Here is a 26,211-nt window from a genome sequence, read left to right as displayed (position 1 = left end):
TGAGCAATTGACAGAATTGAGCATAGTTATGAGAATATCTAGGTATGATCATGTATATAGGCATCACGTCCGAGACAAGTAGACCGACTCCTGTCTGCATCTACTACTATTACTCCACTCATCGACCGCTATCCAGCATGCATCTAGAGTATTAAGTTAAAAACAGAGTAACGCCTTAAGCAAGATGACATGATGTAGAGAGATAAATTCATGCAATATGAAGTAAACCCCATCTGTTATCCTCGATGGCAATGATACAACACGTGCCTTGCTGCCCCTTCTGTCACTGGGAAAGGACACCACAAGATCGAACCCAAAGCTAAGCACTTCTCCCATGGCAAGAAAAACCAATCTAGTAGGCCAAACCAAACTGATAATTCGAAGAGACTTGCAAAGATAACCAATCATACATAAAAGAATTCAGAGAAGATTCAAATATTATTCATAGATAGACTTGATCATAAACCCACAATTCATCGGTCTCAACAAACACACCGCAAAAAGAAGATTACATCGAATAGATCTCCACGAGAGAGGAGGAGAACATTGTATTGAGATCCAAAAAGAGAGAAGAAGCCATCTAGCTACTAACTATGGACCCGAAGGTCTGAGGTAAACTACTCACACTTCATCGGAGGGGCTATGATTATGTAGAAGCCCTCCGTGATGACGGCCCTCTCCGACGGAGCTCCGGAACAGGCCCCAAGATGGGATCTCGTGGATACAGAAAGTTGCAGCGGTGGAATTAGGTTTTGGGCTCCGTATCTGATCGTTTCGGGGTACGTAGGTATATATAGGAGGAAGGAGTACGTCGGTGGAGCAACAGGGGCCCACGAGGCAGGGGGGCGCGCCCCCACCCTCGTGACCACCTCTTTTGTTCCTTGGAGCAGGGTCCAAGTCTCCTGGATCACGTTCGGTGAGAAAATCACGTTCCCGAAGGTTTCATTCCGTTTGGACTCCGTTTGATATTCTGTTTCTTCGAAATACTAAAATAGGCAAAAAAACAGCAATTCTGGGCTGGGCCTCCGGTTAATAGGTTAGTCCCAAAAATAATATAAAAGTGGAAAATAAAGCCCAATATGGTCCAAAACAGTAGATAATATAGCATGGAGCAATCAAAAATTATAGATACGTTGAAGACATATCATACCACGGCATGACACATAAGGTAGCGGTGACCCTCTACAGGACAAAATGCAGTGAGCATATATGTGAACTAAAAAAGGGTGAAAAAATGCACAGCAGAACTTCATGCACATAAATCTGCAGACCCTTGATATTATGTACACTCATATCATGGTGGAAAATACATAAAAACAAGCATGTAATTCAGGAAAAGTGCAGAACAAAAATGAACAAAAAATACATAGAGATGATCAGTAAGCCACCGGGATGAACAACAGCGGACAAAAACGACACAAACATCACAAAATTCAGGCTCTCTAGCCACAACTCGAACTACAGACACAAGCTATAGGATCTGCAGCTGAAAACTAACACCAACTACGCGTACCTCCACAACATCTGCAGGAAAAACTTTCCTCTACGCATACCTACACATCAACAACTAGAACCCTAAGGCGGGCACTCCTCCACATCTGCAGGAACACACACACCTCGGGCATGGAGACTACGTGCGGCACACTGCAGGCTCCTACCAGAAATTCACGCGCGCACAAAACACACACACACACACACATCACGGGCATGGAGAACACCGCGCCAGAAACATACACATCCCGCGGATCCGCGAACCCAAAAATCACCTAGATCTGGAACTACATGGCCACGAAAAGCAAGCACAAAAGCGCGAGAAGACAGGGCAACAAACCAGCGCAGCCGCGGGCGACGAGAACGAAGAGGATGCCGTCAAAATCCTGGGGCGGATGAACTCCAAATCGCCATGAACACGGGGAATCGCCTCGAGGAATCGCCTCGCCCTCCGCTGCCGCTCGAGCTCTCACTCCCTCTGCCTTATCCAAATGAGAAAGGGGAACGACACCCCGCTCCAAATTCAAAAGGGACAAAAACCTACAATGCCCACCGGTTCGGCCAGGTCAAGGAAAAACGAGCGGATGGAGAAAACCGTGCCCGATAAACAAAAGCAACGCGAAAACCAGCACAAAAGAGCAGGACCGAGCGCGAATCTCGACGCGAGATCAAACGGACAGAAATTCGAACGTCAGCGAATTACAAAACAGCCGACTGTAAATTAGCAAAACTGTTATTTTATTCACTATGCAACCAGTAAGTTCCTATGCAACCTTGGTAACAAATAGATAATCATATATAAGATAGAGCATCACTTGGCTACTTTATTAGTAGAAATGGATGGTTGGGTGTCAAAAGGTGATGACCATCAAGCCGTCCTTGGTACACCTGCCTCAGTTAAAGCCTTAGTTAATCTTTTCCCAGATTGGATAAAAAAAATTAACAGTTCTTGCTATTTTTTCTTTTTCATATACATCAAGTATACTTAGTTACAGTCAATGGCCATTCTTTCCTAGATTTCTAGGTAACTATGTGAATCATGTTGGACTGGCTCCCTCGATTTTAGTTCTGAATTTGCTTGGTTAAATAAAAAAATAAGCATATAACAATTTGATGTATAATAACCACTAGATAGTTGAAAAAGAAGATAAATAGAATTGCATGGTAACTTTCCGATAAATTTATTATATGACCAAGAAAATACAAAATAATATGAAGGATTGTACGCATAAAATGACAATGGAGTCCTCTTGTTTAGAAAGATGAAGCTTTAATAGATTACTCTTAAGTTACATGTCATTTTTGTCGATGAATGATACCCCCTCCGATCCATAATAAGTGTCACAGTTTTGAACTACATTAGTTCAAAGTTAGTTCAGAACTGTGACACTTCTTTTGGATCAGAGTGAGTACCACTTTTAGTTTCATGCGCTTGAATTTTTTTCTTTCAAGAGGTCATAATTTTTTGCTTGCAGTAACGATGGAGTCGAGATCCCAAGAGTAAAATAGGCAACGTGGTAGGGGTCGATGGATGTGGGATGTGCATGAAGATCCTAAAGGTAAATATATATGTGACACTTAACATTGAACCAATCGAATATGTGTGCCCTGTTGCAACATACGAGCAATTTCCTATTAAGTATGAACCCATGAGTTTCTCGGCAAGCATCATGAGAAGCGGATATCGCGTTCAATTTTTTGGAAGTGCTAAATTTATTGAACATTGCTACAAGGGAACAAATTTTTGATTTGCATATGTAGGCTTATGTAATTATAAATGATATCAAAGTTTTATGAAGTGGAAAGGCTACACATTTGCAAGTTGGATCCGACGACATGGTGCAAATCATTCGGCTGCACCTGTAATTGTTAAAACTTATGTAAGAAATGCAATAGAGAAACCATTTTTGCAATGAACATATGTTCTTGGATAATATGTTGTAAATTCAAAACTTATTTCACTGGGATACTTTACTTTTCATGGGGACAGTGTAACATGGATTGATCGTACATCTTCATTCCACATCTTTCACCTCCAAACTTAATCGACAAAAATACTTACGAGGAAGGAGAATAAAACCCAAGAAAAATTCGGCAAGGTTGATTTATCTACAAGGGACCAATGTATGGCACCCAAGGGGTGGGCACATGTCCTAAGGCTAGGGAAATACAACCCTAAGTCGTACAAAGGTCATGGGCCCAAGTGAAGGTCGTGCATACCTTTTGACTCGATTTCTGTAACAAACTCCAACTACTTTGGAAATTGCATCATGGAATCAACCACCCACACCAATAAAATCATTAAATCAGTGAGATGCTATATATCCTCATAAAGAATGGGCAGGGAGTGATTTGGGGAAAGGACATGATTTTCAAACATATGCGAAAGAAAGGCAATACATTCCCGAAAGTGCTCTTTTGATATCGAGCTCACATGCTCCCGGATGAACAATAAAATTGAAAAATAAAATTAAATCAACTGAATTTCAATGTGATAAACACTGACGAAGGTTTCAACCATGCGAAATTTTGTGATGAATTGACATTCGTGGAGCTCTGGGCAAACACATAAATGATGCTCCAAAATGCTTCCGACAATAGTCTTTTCGGAGCATCGGTTTTGCTTTTTTGCCCATACCTCCATGAATGTCATTTCACCAAGAAATTTTCTATGCATGTGAAGAATTCATCAATGTTTATCATAAAAAAATCAGAATTTTTGAAACTTTTTTACTATTCGCCAGGGTGCATGTGAGCTCAGGATAAAAAAAATCCATCTCTAGTTACACATTTTGTAATGCCCTGACCCAAATTCGCTCAATGCCTTGCCGACCAGTGGGTGGCCTACACATACATTGCACGCCTCTTACATTTTCATTCTTACTTTGTGTAAAATTGTTAGGGCATGTACAGTGGTTGATAAGATAGTCTTATCTTAAGTCTTGCATGTGATTTAGAGAAGACAAAAAAAATTATCTACAATGGGTCATCTCTTAGCCTTATCTTTAATAACTAGCAATTCCTAAATATGTGGTGAGACATATTGTGCTAAGAGATCACCTCTTGTCTTCTCTTAATTAAGAGAAGACAAGCCTTTTCTTATGAGTTCTCTCTCCTCCACCTCATCATCTATCCTACGTGGCACTCGTAAGATAGCACCATTGTACATGCCCTTAACCTGTGCTACGACTGGAACAGACACACACACACACACACACACACACACACACACACACACGCACACACACACACACACACACACACTATATTATGTTACTACTCATGCGGCAGGGCGATCCTGTCTCTCCCATGCTCTTCACGATCGTGATCGACGTCCTCAACTCCATGCTGCTGCACGCTGTGGACGCAGGCCTCCTACATCGCCTCACTACCCGGCATGCGGCGTCCAGTATATCCCTTTATGCGGACGACGTCGCCATTTTTTGCCATCTGGACAGCCCTGACATCGCTGCCGTGCGCACCCTCCTCCATGTCTTTGGCAAAGCCTCCGGGCTTCACACCAACTTCAACAAATGCTCGGCGACCCCGATCCGATGCACCGACGACCACATTGCCACGATCACCTCCGAGATGCAATGCCCGGTGACACACTTCCCGATCCCCTACCTGGGGCTGCCTCTCGCCATCCGCAAGGCCGGCTCGACGAGTTTGGAGCCGATCCTCGACAAGCTCGGCCGCAAACTATCCACCTGGCGCGCCTCCATGCTCTCTCAGGGTGATCGCCTCGCGCTCGTGCGGCATGTCCTCTGCGCCATCCCCACTCACTTCCTCACGGCCATTTCCTTCAACAAAATGGCAATCAAGAAGGTGAACCGGATCATCCGCGGATTCCTTTGGGCGGGTCACAAGGAGGCCAACGGAGGCCAGTGTCGCGTCAATTGGCAGCGAGTGTCCCAACCTATCTCTCTCGGTGGCCTTGGCATCCGCGACATCTATCGCACGGGGCTGTCCTTGCGTGTTCGATGGTTATGGCTCTAGCGCACTGACCCCTCGCGTCCGTGGAGCCACCTCCCCATCCCTCACGATGCGGACGCAAAGGCCATCTTCCGCGCCTCCACAAGCTGGCAACTTGGCTCGGGCGCCACTTGCCGCTTCTGGACCGACCACTGGATCAATGGCAGATCCGCGGCTGAGATCGCTCCTCTAGTCTATGCTCTCGTCCCACGCCGCCTACGAAAAGACCGCACTGTGCGAGACGGCCTTCACCTGCGTTCTTGGGTCCACGACATCCGTGGCGCGCTCGGCCCGGCGGCCATGGTGCAGTACGTCAACCTTTGGCGGCTCGTGCGCTACACGCCGCTCTCCCCCACGCTAGACGTGCTCTCCTGGCGATGGACCGCCTCCGGCAAGTACTCCGCGAGCTCCTGCTATAAGGCTCTGTTCGTTGGCGCATGTGAAGACCCCCATTGGCGGCTCACTTGGCGTCCATGGGCGCCCCTCCGCGTCAGATTCTTCCTTTGGCTTTCCATGCAAGACCGCTGCTGGACCGCGGAGCGCTTGGCCCGCCACGGCCTGCCGCACGAGGACTCTTGTGCGTTCTGCGATCAGGCGCTCGAGTCCATGCATCACCTCCTCGTGGCTTGCCCCTTCTCGCGCCAGGTCTGGCATGACATCCTCGGCTGGGCTCGCATGGCCGTCAACTTCCCGGATGCCCACACTCCCTTCTAGACATGGTGGACTTCCTGCCTCGACAGCTCGCCGGCGCATGTTCGAAAATGGCTATCCTCCCTCATCATCCTCACATCATGGTGGCTATGGAAACACCGCAACGCGTGCATCTTCGACCGAGCCACCCCTTTGCTCTCGCTGATCTCCAACACCATCAAAGACGAGGCGCGCCTATGGGCTAAGGCAGGCGTCAACGGACTGCTTAACATCATTCCTGGCGAGTAGTTGCTAGCGGAGACGCCTAGGGCCGAGCAGCCCCTTTTGTTCTAGTCTGCTCCAACGCTTGTACACCATGCCTCTGCGTACATGGCCTTGTATGCGTTGTAATCCCATGCTACACTCTCCTTCTATCAATACAAAAATACGCGGCTTGCGTATTCGCGAAAAATGTTACTACTCATAGAATATTTTTTTGTTAATCTCATTGAACTCTCTCTGCTTCTGTACCTGAACTGCATTCGGAGAAATTTTGACTTTGCTTTTTTTTGTCGGAGTGAGGTGTGTAATATACCATAGGAAAGCCGTGGACAAGAAGATCAGTTCTCATGTAGAACATTTGTGCAAAACCCTCAAGGTTTCAGATCGGTTTTGAAAAGGGAGTTTTTGTATTAAAAATCGTGAATCATATTTTTGATCCCATTTTCAAATGGTTCGTCAAAACTGTCCAAATGATATGATGCTAAAAGCTGATGCAAATGCACTCATTTTCATGTAATTTTTTCCCAAATTCAAAATTAATTTTTTTAATTTAGGAATATTTCAAAGTTCATAAACATTTTACACGCCGTGAATTTATTTTAAAATTTTGAATTTTTTTGAAATTCATGATTATTTTTAATTTCACGCACATATTTAAAAAATTCATGATTTTTGACTTACAACATTTTTTAATTTAATATTTCTTAAAGTCCTTGAATATCTTCTTATTCAATACTATACTAGTATATCATTTCCTGATTAGTTAGTGTGGCACACGTTAGAATTACCGATAATTGTAGGAAGTTGATGAGTTCTTTCGGCAAAGCGACTATTAGACATTGTGTGTGTGAAGCTAATGGGTGTGCCCATGAACTTGCTCGTTTTAGTTTCGAGGGACATGAATATGGAGCGTGGAATGATAAGGCTTCGGACTTCCTGATCCCATTTATTGTAAGAGCATCTCCAATTGATGATGTATATTTAGAGATATAAAACCAGGTGATGTATAATTGACATCATTAAAAAATATTTTACATCTTTGAAAATTTGTAACTCTAATAGATAATGTATATTTGGTGATGTAAAACTCCTACTCCAACAGATTATGTAAAGGCGGTTAAAGGCAGTGATGCAGCTGTTGTACAATAGCATTTCAGCCGCACTCCAGACGCACAACAACCGCATAAATTAAACTAAAAACATCCCAAATTAAAACTTAAAATTTCATCTGTTCACAATATTAAATTATTACATAATTAATCAAATTCACAACATCAAATGCAACACAAATACAACAAAGTTTTTGCACAATACATACAACAAACAAAGAATGAAACTAAGAGGTTCTTTTGCCATGACATTTTCAATACTCCTCCATCAAATCTTTCTAAAGTTCATTGTGTGTATCAACATCTCTAATTTCATGGTACACCTTCATGATGCGTTTGAATTCGCTCCTCTTTTCTCATCGACATAACGTGTAGACCATAAAAGGTGTAATCCAAATCCTGGCTACCCTCATTCTCAATGATCATGTTATGCATGATCACGCAAGCAGTCATGATGTATCAAAGGTTATTTTGACCCTAGAATAGACGGTCCTCACACAATAGCAAAACTGGGATTGCAAAATCCCAAATGCCCTCTCAACATCTTTTCTATTTGCCACTTGAGCATTGTGAAAATAGACTTGTTTCTTTCCTTGAGGGGTTTGGATTGGCTTCACCGCAAGGTAGAACCCATAGTTGTATGTGCGGCCATTTGCTTTGAAGGTCCATCGGTGGAGCCTCAACCCGTTCTCTTCGGATGAACTCACGGCCAAACACGAACCCACCGTGTTTCGACTTCTTCTTCTTGTGCATCAGCACTAGCATAGCAACATCCTCTTCTTTCATCAAATCAAATTCCTCATTCGATGAGGAATCGTCCATGAAAGAGGAGTCACAGGAGCTCATCTACAATATACGAATCATCGTCAAACTACATCTTTATGCCTGATAAAAAATTCCTAGTTTGCACAATTTTTTACCATTGGGAATTTTGTCGAACACGTTGCGTGCGAGGTGGAAGAAATCGCCCGGCGGCGGATCAAAGCATTGTTGGCGGCACAAAGGCCATCGAGGGTGTGTGGCGGCTGCTTCAATGACCTCTTGATGGCCACACGGTTGCCAAAGGACTCCGCTTGCGGCGACGCACCGGCGACGACAACGACCGAGAAGCCAGTTCAGTGGGTTGAGGTGGTCGCGCGACTGCACCTACTAGCTCTGGCGGTGGGAGGCGGCTACCCGAGAAGGCGGCGATAGCTGCTACAACCATTACGATCGTGAGAGCTCCAACGAACCCCCGAATCCGCCGCGTGGTCGCCGGCAGGACATACTCAAATCGTCTAGTTTGGGTGGCTAGGACTGCGCGATTGGCGACGGGGTCGGGGATGGGCTGTTGAGCGGCAACGACGGCGTTTTCGGGCACAAACTGCCAGCGGCATAGGCTAGCGGATGACTAGAATTTTAGATTCGGCGGTTGGCTGTTGCGAGAGGTTGGAAATGCAAATTTACATCTTTTCATCTACATAGGTGATGTATTTTTTCTTTACATCTACGCCATCTGCTAGAGCAGCGTTTTTAGGCAAAATCAAAGTTGTAAAAAGCAATTGCTTGTCCTCAAACCGACTGGCGCCTTTTCTTTTACTAAAAATAAGACAACGTAGACGTACGGACAGACTTCTCGACATCATGCTAGTCTAATTAAGATCCTCTAAGAGACATGCTTGTTATCAAAATAATCCCGCGGTTAGATGGTTAGAGAGACCGTGATATTCCCAGCTCATCAAGGTTCAAGTCCTGGTGCTCGTATTATTCTTGGATTTATTTCAGAATTTTTGGGACGAGGCGCCTACGGTGACTTCGTAAAACTCAAGATGATATGTCGTTGCTCATAGGGATAGGATGTACGTGTGTGTTCGTAGGTATGAGTGTATGCGCATATGTATGAGCGCTTGCTTCTATATTATGTTCAAAAATAAAATAAAAAAGAAAGCCCCCAAAGTTCAAAAAGAAAAAGAAAAACGTTGGAAAAGCGCAAAAGCAAATCGCCTCGGCCTCTCTCCGCCCCTTGGCCTAATCAGGAACTGTTGCCCAACCTTATCTCCCAGCTCGCGCCACCACCGCCGCACAGCCATGCCGCTCCTCCCGGCGGCGGCGCCGCCGTTGCCGCTCTCCTCTCACCGCCTTGGCCTCCCCTTCCTCTCGCCCCCCTCGCCCGCCGGCCGCCCCCTCCGCCGCGGCGACCTCGCCATCCGCATGGGCGGCGGCCCCCGCACGTTCCCGGGCGGCGTCTCCAAGTGGCAGTGGAAGCGCATGCAGGCCCGGAAGGCGAAGCAGCTGCTCAAGGCCCGCCTCGCCCGCGAGCGCCAGCTCTACGAGATGCGCAAGCGCGCCGAGCTCCGCGACGCCGTCGTCCACCTCGAGCGGCCCTGGGACCCCGACTCGGCCCCCGTCTCCGCCGCCGCGCTGGCGCCCACCCTCCTCTCCGTCGCCGCCGACGACCAGCTCAGGGGCCTCGCCGACCGCTTCCACCGCCCCGGCGGCGTCGACCTCTGGAACGACCGCGACGGGCCCCAGGTCTTCGCGTCCCCGGACACGGGCATGGCGTCGGCGCGCTTCTTCCCCAGGGACGCCGTCCACAGCGTCCAGCCCTATGCCCGCCTCGGCGCTGGCGACGGCGCCGGGGCCGAGGGCGCGCAGGGTGTTCGGCGGAATGACGCTGTGGAGGAGGACGCGTATGGTTGCAGCGAGCCTGCGGTCCAGCTGATGGAGAGGGATGGGATGTGGGAGCCGGTGATTGCTTTGGAAGGTGGAGATGAAGACAATTCGAGCGTCAGGAGTTGGATTCATGATGATGATGATGCTATTTCTGATTCAGACGACGAAGAGGATGTTGATTTTGGACACCAAAGACGGGCAATGGTAAGACGAGATGGAAGGAGGAGTGGTGAAACTGCAAGCACTATGCGTGTTGGAAGTGAGAGGAGCAGGCAGTGGAGAGGCCATGGTTCCTTTTCAGATTCAGAAGGCGCAAGAAAAGGTCATCCTGATCAAAGATGGTCAGACAGAAGTAGTGGGAGCAGAAGGAAGCCTCCCGCCGCAAGATGGAAGCCTTGGAACGCTGAGGGCAGTAACGCCATTGGGAAGGACCGAATAGGTGGCGGTTCTTTCTCCGACTCGGAGGTGAGCCGCCGTGGTTTTGAGCCAAAATCAAGAGCAAGGGATAGAGAGGACACAATGGACGCCGTGGTGAAGTGGAAGCTCTCGTATGATAGCCATGGCAATGTGATAAGAAAGGTTCGCATTGGTGGTGAATTTGATTCCAATTCAGACAGTGGAAGGGATGACAAATTGGAACAAAAATGGAGAGCCCCGAATAGGTCTAGTCCAAGTGAGAACCGAAGAGGTCGAGCAGGGCTGAAATATAGGCCTAATGCCAACAGTGGCGAAAGGCCAGGAGGATACACGAGGGGTCACAATGATGATGAAAGGGATCAATTTGGTAACGGCTTTGCCTCGGACTTGGAGGAGCCGACATGGAACCCAAGAAAAAAGAACGAAGCTAGGAACAGCAATGGCAGCAGTGAGTACAACAGTGATAGGAATAGTAGATTCAGGAGTGGTGGAAGTGGGGCTGCAAGACGGCTAGACAGTACTCGTCCTGTGATGAACGCCAACAGAGAAGATGGAGGAGGGCGGCGGTCGAGGGGAGATGGATACTCGCTACGACCAACATCGGAATTTCACAGCTCGATGGACCGGAATGGGGGACGGCAGTTCAGAGGAGACGGATATTGACTCCGACCAACATCAGAACTTAGATAAAATGTACTGTATGTTAAGAGTAAAGCTAATGTAGTCTGTGTGTGTGCTAACTACTGTATGACCAGACGTTCAAATAACGTACTTTTACGGACGGAGGATTTGCTTCGTTCAGCTCGTTTGATGTTTTGTATTCTTGCTGAGTGAGTGCCTATCAAGGAATGCCAGGAACATGTCCATACTACATCTCCAGGTATTTTGCCAAATGGTAAATTAACTTGTACGCACCACATGAATATCTTCCGCAACTACACATTATATGTTCTTCCCTACTAAATTTATCTGGCTATTGTGCGAATAATCGCGGTTGATATCCACACCGCTTGCCCCCACGCGATTCGTGCAACTTCAATACGCGCTAGCCGTATAATTAATTCCAACCCCTGTACGTATCACACTTGATATAGGCGCGTATTTGCGAACCTGACATGCGTAGCACCTGGCCTGCAAGGCAGCTCTGGGCATTCAACCCAGCCCCAACGGCTAGCTGCAGGACAGCTCCTCGTTGTATTTTCAAATAGCTGGCTGGCTTATAAATGCTCATGCTGACGAACCATTCTTCCCAGGTCTCCATCTGTCAGCTTGCCGCAGGCCACCAGAGAATGTGCCATGTGCACCGAGGCAATTTGTGCATCCAATGCACCGGTGGATTTTGGACCCTTGTTGGATAAAAAAGTAAGGCTGCTGCCAATGCATGGGTGCTTAGATAAGGTGCTAAGCACATTAAATAGCTTAGCAACTATACTTCCCAATGCATAGGTGCTTAGCTTATGGTTGCTAAGCTTGCTTCATTTAATGATTTAGCAACTAAAGCTCTTCATGTATTGGTGGGCTTCCTTCCTTTAAATGTTTTGCCTAGGTTCACGCGCTTAGCATTGGTTCTTCCTGGGGTCACCACACTTATCTCTCTCCTCTTAAATAACCTGCCACATCAGATTTTTTGCCTACGTGGAAGGCTTAGCACCTGTACAAGGTGGAGCATTGAGAGGGGCCTAACGGGCCACATTTTGGTCAAGAGTTGGACTATGCCTTTTTTGCAGAGGCAGCCCTGTACTTTGTATAAATTAACCTGCACTTCACAGCACACACTCCCATCAGAAATCTGCATGTTTGCATATTTTGACCCAAACACAAAATGATTCATATATTTTGAACCAAATGTTCGATTTCAGATCCGTTTTGACTGTCTTTTTTTTTCTTGACGAGATCTTCAAAATAAGCTCAATATTGGATATGTTTCCAAAATATACTTTTTGCTTTTCTGAAACTTGATTCGGAACTTGATGTACCGAAAGCATGTTGCACGCGAGACACATGTATGAGAGAGAGGTGGATGTTTCTCACCAGCAAATTACAAAATTTATAAATGTTGCAGTCAAGTTTCGAGTTAAGTTCGAAAAGGCAATAAATATTAATTTTCAAAGATATACCTAATATGAATCTTGATTCAAAGATCTCGTCAAAAAAAAGAAGGTAGTCAAAACGTTTCCAAATTAGATATTTCTTTTAAAAATATATGACCCCCTTTTTTGTTTGAAGCAAAACATTAAGCACACCGAGTTATTTAGAGGGCAGGGAGACGTGAGGTGTGGGTTGATTTTGACAAAACAACAGGACTATTCTGCAATGTTTCAACAATCCATCTACCAGCCTGATCATATCCCTTTGATTTTTATCCAATGACTCAAATAGCAATGAAGCATCGTTTGTGAGCATGGAGCACTAAGCCCGGCTTTGACCGAGGTGGACATAATGAGGAATGCGCTAATCGCGTGACCCAGTGCTAAACTAATTAAACTAGTAAAACGCCCGTGCGTTGCTGCGGGCTATACTGTATATAAATGAATCAGACAAATTATTGATATTGAAGCTTATTTTTCTTTCATATACCAACCTCAAGATCGACGGCAGGTTCCCGCGATCTAGTGTAGCATAAACTGAAGGAAATATGCCCTAGAGGCAATAATAAAGTTATTATTTATTTCCTTATATCATGATAAATGTTTATTATTCATGCTAGAATTGTATTAACCGGAAACATAATGCATGTGTGAATACATAGACAAACAGAGTGTCACTAGTATGCCTCTACTTGACTAGCTCGTTAATCAAAGATGGTTATGTTTCCTAACCATGAACAAAGAGTTGTTATTTGATTAACGAGATCACATCATTAGTTGAATGATCTGATTGACATGACCCATTCCATTAGCTTAGCACCCGATCGTTTAGTATGTTGCTATTGCTTTCTTCATGACTTATACATGTTCCTATAACTATGAGATTATGCAACTCCCGTTTACTGGAGGAACACTTTGGGTACTACCAAACGTCACAACGTAACTGGGTGATTATAAAGGAGTACTACAGGTGTCTCCAAAGGTACATGTTGGGTTGGCGTATTTCGAGATTAGGTTTTGTCACTCCGATTGTCGGAGAGGTATCTCTGGGCCCTCTCGGTAATACACATCACATAGGCCTTGCAAGCATTGCAACAAATGAGTTAGTTGCGGGATGATGTATTACAGAACGAGTAAAGAGACTTGCCGGTAACGAGATTGAACCAGGTATTGAATACCGACGATCGAATCTCGGGCAAGTAACATACCGATGACAAAGGGAACAACGTATGTTGTTATGCGGTCTGACCGATAAAGATCTTCGTAGAATATGTAGGAGCCAATATGGGCATCCAGGTCCCGCTATTGGTTATTGACCGGAGACGTGTCTCGGTCATGTCTACATTGTTCTCGAACTCGTAGGGTCCGCACGCTTAAGGTTACGATGACAGTTTTATTATGAGTTTATGCATTTTGATGTACCAAAGGTTGTTCGGAGTCCCGGATGTGATCACGGACATGACGAGGAGTCTCGAAATGGTCGAGACATAAAGATTGATATATTGGAAGCCTATATTTGGACATCGGAAGTGTTCCGGGTGAAATCGGGATTTTACCGGAGTACCGGGAGGTTACCGGAACCCCCCGGGAGCCATATAGGCCTTAGTGGGCTTTAGTGGAAAGGAGAAAGGGGCATCCCAAGGTGGCCGCGCGCCTCCCCCCTCCCCTAGTCCTATTAGGACTAGGAGAGGTGGCCGGCCCCCCTCTCCGTCTTTCCCCCTCGGGGAATCCTAGTCCAACTAGGATTGGGGGGGGGGGAGTCCTACTCCCGGGAGGAGTAGGACTCCTCCTGCGCCCACCTCCTGGCCGGCGGCCCCCTCCCCCTTGGCTCCTTTATATACTGAGGCAGAGGCACCCCAGAAACACACAAGTTGATCCACGTGATCTATTCCTTAGCCGTGTGCGGCGCCCCCAGCCACCATAGTCCTCGATAATACTGTAGCGGAGTTTAGGCGAAGCCCTGCTGCTGTGGTACATCAAGATCGTCACCACGCCGTCGTGCTGACGGAACTCTTCCCCGACACTTTGCTGGATCGGAGTCCGGGGATCGTCATCGAGCTGAACGTGTGCTCGAACTCGGAGGTGCCGTAGTTTCGGTGTTTGATCAGTTGGATCGTGAAGACGTACGACTACTTCCTCTACGTTGTGTCAACGCTTCCGCAGTCGGTCTGCGTGGGTACGTAGACAGCACTCTCCCCTCTCGTTGCTATGCATCACATGATCTTGCGTGTGCGTAGGAATTTTTTTGAAATTACTACAAAACCCAACAGTGGCATCCGAGCCTAGGTTATTTATGTTGATGTTATATGCACGAGTAGAACACAAGTGAGTTGTGGGCGATATAAGTCATACTGCCTACCAGCATGTCATACTTTGGTTCGGCGGCATTGTTGGATGAGACGACCCGGACCAACATTACGCGTACGCTTACGCGAGACCGCTTCCCCCGACGTGCTTTGCACATATGTGGCTTGCAGGCGACTGTCTCTCCAACTTTAGTTGAACCAAGTATGGCTATGCCCGGTCCTTGCGAAGGTTAAAACGGAGTCTATTTGACAAACTATCGTTGTGGTTTTGATGCGTAGGTGAGATTGGTTCTTGCTTAAGCCCGTAGCAGCCACGTAAAACTTGCAACAACAAAGTAGAGGACGTCTAACTTGTTTTTGCAGGGCATGTTGTGATGTGATATGGTCAAGACATGATGCTGAATTTTATTGTATGAGATGATCATGTTTTGTAACCGAGTTATCGACAACTGGCAGGAGCCTTATGGTTGTCGTTTTATTGTATGTAATGCAATCGCGATGTAATGCTTTACTTTTATCACTAAGCGGTAGCGATAGTCGTAGAAGCACAAGCTTGGCGAGACGACAACGATGCTACGATGGAGATCAAGGTGTCACGCCGGTGACGATGGTGATCACGACGGTGCTTCGGAGATGGAGATCACAAGCACAAGATGATGATGGCCATATCATATCACTTATATTGATTGCATGTGATGTTTATCCTTTTATGCATCTTATCTTGCTTTGATTGACGGTAGCATTATAAGATGATCTCTCACTAAATTATCAAGAAGTGTTCTCCCTGAGTATGCACCGTTGCGAAAGTTCTTCGTGCTGAGACACCACGTGATGATCGGGTGTGATAGGCTCTACGTTCAAATACAACGGGTGCAAAACAGTTGCACACGCGGAATACTCAGGTTATACTTGACGAGCCAAGCATATACAGATATGGCCTCGGAACACGGAGACCGAAAGGTCGAGCGTGAATCATATAGTAGATATGATCAACATAATGATGTTCACCAATGAAACTACTCCATCTCACGTGATGATTGGACATGGTTTAGTTGATTTGGATCACGTGATCACTTAGAGGATTAGAGGGATGTCTATCTAAGTGGGAGTTCTTAAGTAATATGATTAATTGAACTTAAATTTATCATGAACTTAGTCCTGGTGGTATTTTGCAAATTATGTTGTAGATCAATAGCTCACGTTGTTGCTTCCCTGTGTTTATTTTGATATGTTCCTAGAGAAAATTGTGTTGAAAGATGTTAGTAGCAATGATGCGGATTGGATCCGTGATCTGAGGTTTATCCTCATTGCTGCACAGAAGAATTATGTCCTTGATGCACCGCTAGGTGACGGACCTATTGCAGGAGCAGATGCAGATGTTATGAACGTTTGGATAGCTCAATATGATCACTACTAGATAGTTTAGTGCACCATGCTTAATGGCTTAGAATCGGGACCTCAAAGACGTTTTGAACGTCATGGAACATATGAGATGTTCCAGGAGTTGAAGTTAATATTTCAAGCAAATACCCGAGTTGAGAGATATGAAGTCTCCAACAAGTTCTATAGCTAAAAGATGGAGGAGAATCGCTCAACTAGTGAGCATGTGCCCAGATTGTCTGAGTACTACAATCGCTTGAATCAAGTGGGAGTTAATCTTCCAGATAAGATAGTGATTGACAGAATTCTCTAGTCACCATCACCAAGTTAGAGAACTTCGTGATGAACTATAATATGCAAGGGATAACGGAAAACAACTCCCAAGCTCTTCGTGATGCTGAAATCAACGAAGGTAGAAATCAAGAAAAACATCAAGTGTTGATGGTTAACAAGACCACTAGTTTCAAGAAAAGGGCAAAGGGAAGAAGGGGAACTTCAAGAAGAGCGGCAAGCAAGTTGCTGCTCAAGTGAAGAAGCCCAAGTCTGGTCCTAAGCCTGAGACTAAGTGCTTCTACTGCAAAGGGACTGGTCACTGGAAGCGGAACTACCCCAAGTGATTGGCGGATAAGAAGGATGGCAAAGTGAACATAAGTATATTTGATATACATGTTATTGATGTGTACTTTACTAGTGTTTATAGAAAACCCTCGGTATTTGATACTAGTTCAGTTGCTAAGATTAGTAACTCAAAACGGGAGTTGCAAAATAAACAGAGACTAGTTAAGGGTGAAGTGACGATGTGTGTTGGAAGTGGTTCCAAGATTCATATGATCATCATCGCACACTCTATAATTTCGGGATTAGTGTTGAACCTGAATAAGTGTTATTTGGTGTTTGCGTTGAGCATGAATATGATTTGATCATGTTTATTGTAATATGGTTATTCATTTAAGTAAGAGAATAAATTGTTGTTCTGTTTACATGAATAAAACCTTATATGGTCACACACCCAATGAAAATAGTTCGTTGGATCTCGATCGTAGTGATACACATAATCATAATATTGAAACCAAAAGATGCAAAGTTAATAATGATAGTGCAACTTATTTGTAGCACTACCGTTTAGGTCATATTGGTATAAAGCGCATGAAGAAACTCCATGCTGATGGGCTTTTGGAATCACTTGATTATGAATCAGTTGATGCTTGTGAACCATGCCTCATAGGCAAGATGACTAAGGCTCTGTTCTTCGGAACAATGGAGCGAGCAACAGATGTGTTGGAAATCATACATACTGATGTATGTGGTCCGATGAATATTGAAGCTCGCGACAGGTATCATTATTTTCTGATCTTCACAGATGATTTGAGCAGATATGAGTATATCTACTTGATGAAACATAAGTCTGAAACATTTGAAAAGTTCAAAGAATTTCAGAGTAAAGTGAAAAATCATCGTAACAAGAAAATAAAGTTTCTACGATCTGATCGTAGAGAAGAGTATTTGAGTTACGAGTTTGGCCTTTAGTTAAAAATAATGTGAAATAGTTTCACTACTCATGCCACCTGGAACACCATAATGTAATGGTGTGTCCGAATATCATAACCGTACTTTATTAGATATGGTGCGATCTGTGATGTCTCTTACCGATCTACCACTGTCGTTTTGGGGTTATGCATTAAAGACAGCTGCATTCATGTTAAAAGGGCACCATAAAAAATCCATTGAGACGACGCCTTATGAACTGTGGTTTGGTAAGAAACCAAAGTTGTCATTTCTGAAAGTTTGGGGCTGCGATGCTTATGTGAAAAAGCTTCAACTTGACAAGCTCGAACCCAAATCGGAGAAATGTGTCTTCATAGGATATCCAAAGGAAACTATTGGATACACCTTCTATCACAGATCCGAAGGCAAGACTTTTGTTGCTAAATTCGGAAACTTTCTAGAGAAGGAGTTTCTCTCGAAAGAAGTGAGTGGGAGGAAAGTAGAAAACTTGATAAGGTAATTGTACCTTCTCCCTTATTGGAAAGTAGTTTATCACAGAAATCTGTTCTTGTGACTACTACACCAATTAGTGAGGAAGCTGATGATGATGATCATGTAACTTCAGATCAAGTTACTACTGAATCTCGTAGGTAAACCAGAGTGAGATCCGCACCAGAGTGGTACGGTAATCCTGTTCTGGAGGTCATGTTACTTGACTATGACGAACCTACGAACTATGAGGAAGCGATGATGAGCCCAGATTCCACGAAATGGTTTGAGGCCATGAAGTCTGAGATATGATCCATGTATGAGAACAAAGTTTGGACTTTGGTTGACTTGCCCGATGATCGGCAAGCAATTGAGAATAAATGGATGTTCAAGAGGAAGACGGACGCTGATAGTAGTATTACTATCTACAAAGCTAGAATTGTCGCAAAAAGGTTTTTTTGACAAGTTCAAGGTGTTGACTACGATAAGAGTTTCTCACTCGTATCTATGCTTGAGTCTGTCCGAATCATGTTAGTAATTGCCACATTTTATGAAATCTGGCAAATGGATAAACAAAACTGCATTCCTTAATGGATTTATTAAAGAAGAGTTGTATATGATGCAACCAGAAGGTTTTGTCAATCCGAAAGGTGCTAACAAAATGTGCAAACTCCAGCGATCCATCTGTAGACTGGTGCAAGCATCTCGGAGTTGGAATATACGCTTTGATGAGTTGATCAAAGCATATAGTTTTATACAGACTTGCGGTGAAGCCTGTATTTACGAGAAAGTGAGTGGGAGCACTACAACATTTCTGATAAGTATATGTGAATGACATATTGTCGATCGGAAATAATGTAGAAGTATTCTGTAAAGCATAAAGGAGTGTTTGAAAGGAGTTTTTCAAAGAAATACTTCAGTGAAGCTGCTTACATATTGAGCTTCAAGATCTATAGAGATAGATTAAGACGCTTGATAAGTTTTTTCAATGAATACATACCTTGACAAGATTTTGAAGTAGTTCAAAATGGAGCAGTCAAAGAAAGAGTTCTTGCCTGTATTACAAGGTGTGAAGTTGAGTAAGACTCAAAGCCCGACCACGGAAGAAGATAGAAAGAGAATGAAAGTCATTCCCTATGCCTTGGCCATAGGTTCTATAAAGTATGTCATGCTGTATACCAGATCTATTGTGTACCCTGCACTGATTTGGCAAGGGAGTACAATAGTGATCTAGGAGTAAGATCACTGGATAGCGATCAGAATTATCCTTAGTGAAATAAGGATATGTTTCTCGATTATGGACGTGACAAAAAAGGTTCGCCGTAAAAGGATACGTCGATGCAAAGTTTTGACACTGATCTGAATGACTCTAAGTCTCGATCTAGATACATATTGAAAGTGGGAGCAATTAGCTAGAGTAGCTCCGTGCAGAGCATTGTAGACATAGAAAATTGCAAAATACATAACGGATCTGAATGTGAAAGACCGTTGACTAAGATTCTCTCACAAGCAAAACATGATCACACCTTAGTACTCTTTGGGTGTTAATCGCATAGCGATGTGAACTAGATTACTGAATCTAGTAAACCCTTTGGGTGTTGGTCACATGGCGATGTGAACTATGGGTGTTAATCACATGATGATGTGAACTATCGATGTTAATCACATGATGATGTGATCTAGATTATTGACTCTAGTGCAAGTGGGAGACCGAAGGAAATATGCCCTAGAGGCAATAATAAAGTTATTATTTATTTCCTTATATCATGATAAATGTTTATTATTCATGCTAGAATTGTATTAACCGGAAACATAATACATGTGTGAATACATAGACAAACAGAGTGTCACTAGTATGCCTCTACTTGACTAGCTCGTTAATCAAAGATGGTTATGTTTCCTAACCATGGACAAAGAGTTGTTATTTGATTAACGAGATCACATCATTAGTTGAATGATCTGATTGACATGACCCATTCCATTAGCTTAGCACCCGATCGTTTAGTATGTTGCTATTGCTTTCTTCATGACTTATACATGTTCCTATAACTATGAGATTATGCAACTCCCGTTTACCGGAGGAACACTTTGGGTACTACCAAACGTCACAACGTAACTGGGTGATTATAAAGGAGTACTACAGGTGTCTCCAAAGGTACATGTTGGGTTGGCGTATTTCGAGATTAGGTTTTGTCACTCCGATTGTCGGAGAGGTATCTCTGGGCCCTCTCGGTAATACACATCACATAGGCCTTGCAAGCATTGCAACAAATGAGTTAGTTGCGGGATGATGTATTACAAAACGATTAAAGAGACTTGCCGGTAACGAGATTGAACTAGGTATTGGATACCGACGATCGAATCTCGGGCAAGTAACATACCGATGACAAAGGGAACAACGTATGTTGTTATGCGGTCTGACCGATAAAGATCTTCGTAGAATATGTAGGAGCCAATATGGGCATCCAGGTCCCGCTATTGGTTATTGACCGGAGACGTGTCTCGGTCATGTCTACATTGTTCTCGAACCCATAGGGTCCGCACGCTTAAGGTTACGATGACAGTTTTATTATGAGTTTATGCATTTTGATGTACCGAAGGTTGTTCGGAGTCCTGGATGTGATCACGGACATGACGAGGAGTCTCGAAATGGTCGATACATAAAGATTGATATATTGGAAGCCTATATTTGGACATCGGAAGTGTTCCGGGTGAAATCGGGATTTTACCGGAGTACCGGGAGGTTACCGGACCCCCCGGGAGCCATATGGGCCTTAGTGGGCTTTAGTGGAAAGGAGAAAGGGGCATCCCAAGGTGGCCGCGCGCCTCCCCCCTCCCCTAGTCCTATTAGGACTAGGAGGGGTGGCCGGTCCCCCTCTCCCTCTTTCCCCCTCGAGGAATCCTAGTCCAACTAGGATTGGGGGGGGGGGGGAGTCCTACTCCCGGGAGGAGTAGGACTCCTCCTGCGCCCACCTCCTGGCCGGCGGCCCCCTCCCCCTTGGCTCCTTTATATACTGAGGCAGAGGCACCCCAGAAACACACAAGTTGATCCACGTGATCTATTCCTTAGCCGTGTGCGGCGCCCCCAGCCACCATAGTCCTCGATAATACTATAGCGGAGTTTAGGCGAAGCCCTGCTGCTGTAGTACATCAAGATCGTCACCACGCCGTCGTTTGACGGAACTCTTCCCCGACACTTTGCTGGATCGGAGTCCGGGGATCGTCATCGAGCTGAACGTGTGCTCGAACTCGGAGGTGCCGTAGTTTCGGTGCTTGATCAGTTGGATCGTGAAGACGTACGACTACTTCCTCTATGTTGTGTCAACGCTTCCGCAGTCGGTCTGCGTGGGTACGTAGACAGCACTCTCCCCTCTCGTTGCTATGCATCACATGATCTTGCGTGTGCGTAGGAATTTTTTTGAAATTACTACGAAACCCAACAGTGGCATCCGAGCCTAGGTTATTTATGTTGATGTTATATGCACGAGTAGAACACAAGTGAGTTGTGGGCGATATAAGTCATACTGCCTACCAGCATGTCATACTTTGGTTCGGCGACATTGTTGGACGAGACGACCCAGACCAACATTACGCGTACGCTTACGCGAGACCGGTTCCCCCGACGTGCTTTGCACATAGGTGGCTTGCAGACGACTGTCTCTCCAACTTTAGTTGAACCAAGTATGGCTATGCCCGGTCCTTGCGAAGGTTAAAACGGAGTCTATTTGACAAACTATCGTTGTGGTTTTGATGCGTAGGTGAGATTGGTTCTTGCTTAAGCCCGTAGCAGCCACGTAAAACTTGCAACAACAAAGTAGAGGACGTCTAACTTGTTTTTGCAGGGCATGTTGTGATGTGATATGGTCAAGACATGATGCTGAATTTTATTGTATGAGATGATCATGTTTTGTAACCGAGTTATCGGCAACTGGCAGGAGCCTTATGGTTGTCGTTTTATTGTATGTAATGCAATCGCGATGTAATGCTTTACTTTTATCACTAAGCGGTAGCGATAGTCGTAGAAGCACAAGCTTGGCGAGACGACAACGATGCTACGATGGAGATCAAGGTGTCACGCCGGTGACGATGGTGATCACGACGGTGCTTCGGAGATGGAGATAACAAGCACAAGATGATGATGGCCATATCATATCACTTATATTGATTGCATGTGATGTTTATCCTTTTATGCATCTTATCTTGCTTTGATTGACGGTAGCATTATAAGATGATCTCTCACTAAATTATCAAGAAGTGTTCTCCCTGAGTATGCACCGTTGCGAAAGTTCTTCGTGCTGAGACACCACGTGATGATCGGGTGTGATAGGCTCTACGTTCAAATACAACGGGTGTAAAACAGTTGCACACGCGGAATACTCAGGTTATACTTGACGAGCCAAGCATATACAGATATGGCCTCGGAACACGGAGACCGAAAGGTCGAGCGTGAATCATATAGTAGATATGATCAACATAATGATGTTCACCAATGAAACTACTCCATCTCACGTGATGATTGGACATGGTTTAGTTGATTTGGATCACGTGATCACTTAGAGGATTAGAGGGATGTCTATCTAAGTGGGAGTTCTTAAGTAATATGATTAATTGAACTTAAATTTATCATGAACTTAGTCCTGGTGGTATTTTGCAAATTATGTTGTAGATCAATAGCTCACGTTGTTGCTTCCCTGTGTTTATTTTGATATGTTCCTAGAGAAATTTGTGTTGACAGATGTTAGTAGCAATGATGCGGATTGGATCCGTGATCTGAGGTTTATCCTCATTGCTGCATAGAAGAATTATGTCCTTGATGCACCGCTAGGTGACGGACCTATTGTAGGAGCAGATGCAGACGTTATGAACGTTTGGATAGCTCAATATGATGACTACTTGAAAGTTTAGTGCACCATGCTTAATGGCTTAGAATCGGGACCTCAAAGACGTTTTGAACGTCATGGAACATATGAGATGTTCCAGGAGTTGAAGTTAATATTTCAAGCAAATACCCGAGTTGAGAGATATGAAGTCTCCAACAAGTTCTATAGCTAAAAGATGGAGGAGAATCGGTCAACTAGTGAGCATGTGCCCAGATTGTCTGAGTACTACAATCGCTTGAATCAAGTGGGAGTTAATCTTCCAGATAAGATAGTGATTAACAGAATTCTCTAGTCACCATCACCAAGTTAGAGAACTTCGTGATGAACTATAATATGCAAGGGATAACGGAAAACAACTCCCAAGCTCTTCGTGATGCTGAATCAACGAAGGTAGAAATCAAGAAAAACATCAAGTGTTGATGGTTAACAAGACCACTAGTTTCAAGAAAAGGGCAAAGGGAAGAAGGGGAACTTCAAGAAGAGCGGCAAGCAAGTTGCTGCTCAAGTGAAGAAGCCCAAGTCTGGTCCTAAGCCTGAGACTAAGTGCTTCTACTGCAAAGGGACTGGTCACTGGAAGCGGAACTACCCCAAGTGATTGGCGGATAAGAAGGATGGCAAAGTGAACATAAGTATATTTGATATACATGTTATTGACGTGTACTTTACTAGTGTTTATAGCAAACCCTCAGTATTTGATACTAGTTCAGTTGCTAAGATTAGTAACTCGAAACGGGAGTTGCAGAATAAACAGAGACTAGTTAAGGGTGAAGTGACGATGTGTGTTGGAAGTGGTTCCAAGATTCATATGATCTTCATCGCACACTCCCTATAATTTCGGGATTAGTGTTGAACCTAAATAAGTGTTATTTGGTGTTTGCGTTGAGCATGAATATGATTTGATCATGTTCATTGTAATATGGTTATTCATTTAAGTAAGAGAATAAATTGTTGTTCTGTTTACACGAATAAAACCTTATATGGTCACACACCCAATGAAAATAGTTCGTTGGATCTCGATCGTAGTGATACACATAATCATAATATTGAAACCAAAAGATGCAAAGTTAATAATGATAGTGCAACTTATTTGTAGCACTACCGTTTAGGTCATATTGGTATAAAGCGCATGAAGAAACTCCATGCTGATGGGCTTTTGGAATCACTTGATTATGAATCAGTTGATGCTTGCGAACCATGCCTCATAGGCAAGATGACTAAGACTCTGTTCTTCGGAACAATGGAGCGAGCAACAGATGTGTTGGAAATCATACATACTGATGTATGTGGTCCGATGAATATTGAAGCTCACGACAGGTATCATTATTTTCTGATCTTCACAGATGATTTGAGCAGATATGAGTATATCTACTTGATGAAACATAAGTCTGAAACATTTGAAAAGTTTAAAGAATTTCAGAGTAAAGTGAAAAATCATCGTAACAAGAAAATAAAGTTTCTACGATCTGATCATAGAGAAGAGTATTTGAGTTACGAGTTTGTCCTTCAGTTAAAAACAATGTGAAATAGTTTCACTACTCATGCCACCTGGAACACCGTAATGTAATGGTGTGTCCGAACGTCATAACCGTACTTTATTAGATATGGTGCGATCTATGATGTCTCTTACCGATCTACCACTATCGTTTTGGGGTTATGCATTAAAGACAGCTGCATTCACGTTAAAAGGGCACCATCAAAAATCCGTTGAGATGACGCCTTATGAACTGTGGTTTGGTAAGAAACCAAAGTTGTCGTTTCTGAAAGTTTGGGGCTGCGATGCTTATGTGAAAAAGCTTCAACCTGATAAGCTCGAACCCAAATCGGAGAAATGTGTCTTCATAGGATATCCAAAGGAAACTATTGGATACACCTTCTATCACAGATCCGAAGGCAAGACTTTTGTTGCAAAATTCGGAAACTTTCTAGAGAAGGAGTTTCTCTCGAAAGAAGTGAGTGGGAGGAAAGTAGAAAACTTGATAAGGTAATTGTACCTTCTCCCTTATTGGAAAGTAGTTCATCACAGAAATCTGTTCTTGTGACTACTACACCAATTAGTGAGGAAGCTGATGATGATGATCATGTAACTTCAGATCAAGTTACTACTGAATCTCGTAGGTAAACCAGAGTGAGATCCGCACCAGAGTGGTACGGTAATCCTGTTCTGGAGGTCATGTTACTTGACTATGACGAACCTACGAACTATGAGGAAGCGATGATGAGCCCAGATTCCACGAAATGGTTTGAGGCCATGAAGTCTGAGATATGATCCATGTATGAGAACAAAGTTTGGACTTTGGTTGACTTGCCCGATGATCGGCAAGCAATTGAGAATAAATGGATCTTCAAGAGGAAGACGGACGCTGATAGTAGTATTACTATCTACAAAGCTAGAATTGTCGCAAAAGGTTTTTTTGACAAGTTCAAGGTGTTGACTACGATAAGAGTTTCTCACTCGTATCTATGCTTGAGTCTGTCCGAATCATGTTAGTAATTGCCACATTTTATGAAATCTGGCAAATGGATAAACAAAACTGCATTCCTTAATGGATTTATTAAAGAAGAGTTGTATATGATGCAACCAGAAGGTTTTGTCAATCCGAAAGGTGCTAACAAAATGTGCAAACTCCAGCGATCCATCTGTAGACTGGTGCAAGCATCTCGGAGTTGGAATATACGCTTTGATGAGTTGATCAAAGCATATAGTTTTATACAGACTTGCGGTGAAGCCTGTATTTACGAGAAAGTGAGTGGGAGCACTACAGCATTTCTGATAAGTATATGTGAATGACATATTGTCGATCGGAAATAATGTAGAATTATTCTGTAAAGCATAAAGGAGTGTTTGAAAGGAGTTTTTCAAAGAAAGACTTCGGTGAAGCTGCTTACATATTGAGCTTCAAGATCTATAGAGACAGATCAAGATGCTTGATAAGTTTTTTCAATGAGTACATACCTTGACAAGATTTTGAAGTAGTTCAAAATGGAGCAGTCAAAGAAAGAGTTCTTGCCTGTATTACAAGGTGTGAAG

General features: G+C 44.1%; 1 protein-coding gene across 2 annotated transcripts; it reads left to right on the top strand.

Moving 5' to 3' along the window:
* Nucleotides 1-9,480: 9,480 nt before the first annotated feature.
* Nucleotides 9,481-12,034, top strand: LOC119319609. Of its 2 annotated transcripts, XR_005154534.1 has the most exons (3): nt 9,481-11,218; nt 11,327-11,436; nt 11,810-12,034. XR_005154534.1 is itself a non-coding variant. In XM_037594059.1 (1 exon), exon 1 carries the CDS (start codon nt 9,555-9,557, stop codon nt 11,217-11,219), a length of 1,665 nt encoding a protein of 554 aa, XP_037449956.1. In that variant the 5' UTR covers nt 9,482-9,554; the 3' UTR covers nt 11,220-11,386. The 2 variants fall into 2 exon arrangements, 1 of the variants encoding a protein (XP_037449956.1); XM_037594059.1 differs by lacking the exon at nt 11,810-12,034 and having other exon boundaries at nt 9,482-11,386.
* The last annotated feature ends 14,177 nt before the right edge of the window (nt 12,035-26,211 follow it).

This window comes from Triticum dicoccoides, chromosome 6A (assembly GCF_002162155.2).
Source record: "Triticum dicoccoides isolate Atlit2015 ecotype Zavitan chromosome 6A, WEW_v2.0, whole genome shotgun sequence".
Classification (NCBI taxonomy): Eukaryota; Viridiplantae; Streptophyta; class Magnoliopsida; order Poales; family Poaceae; genus Triticum; species Triticum dicoccoides.
Note: the sequence above shows the minus strand (reverse complement) of the source record. Positions and strands in the feature narration are given on the sequence as shown.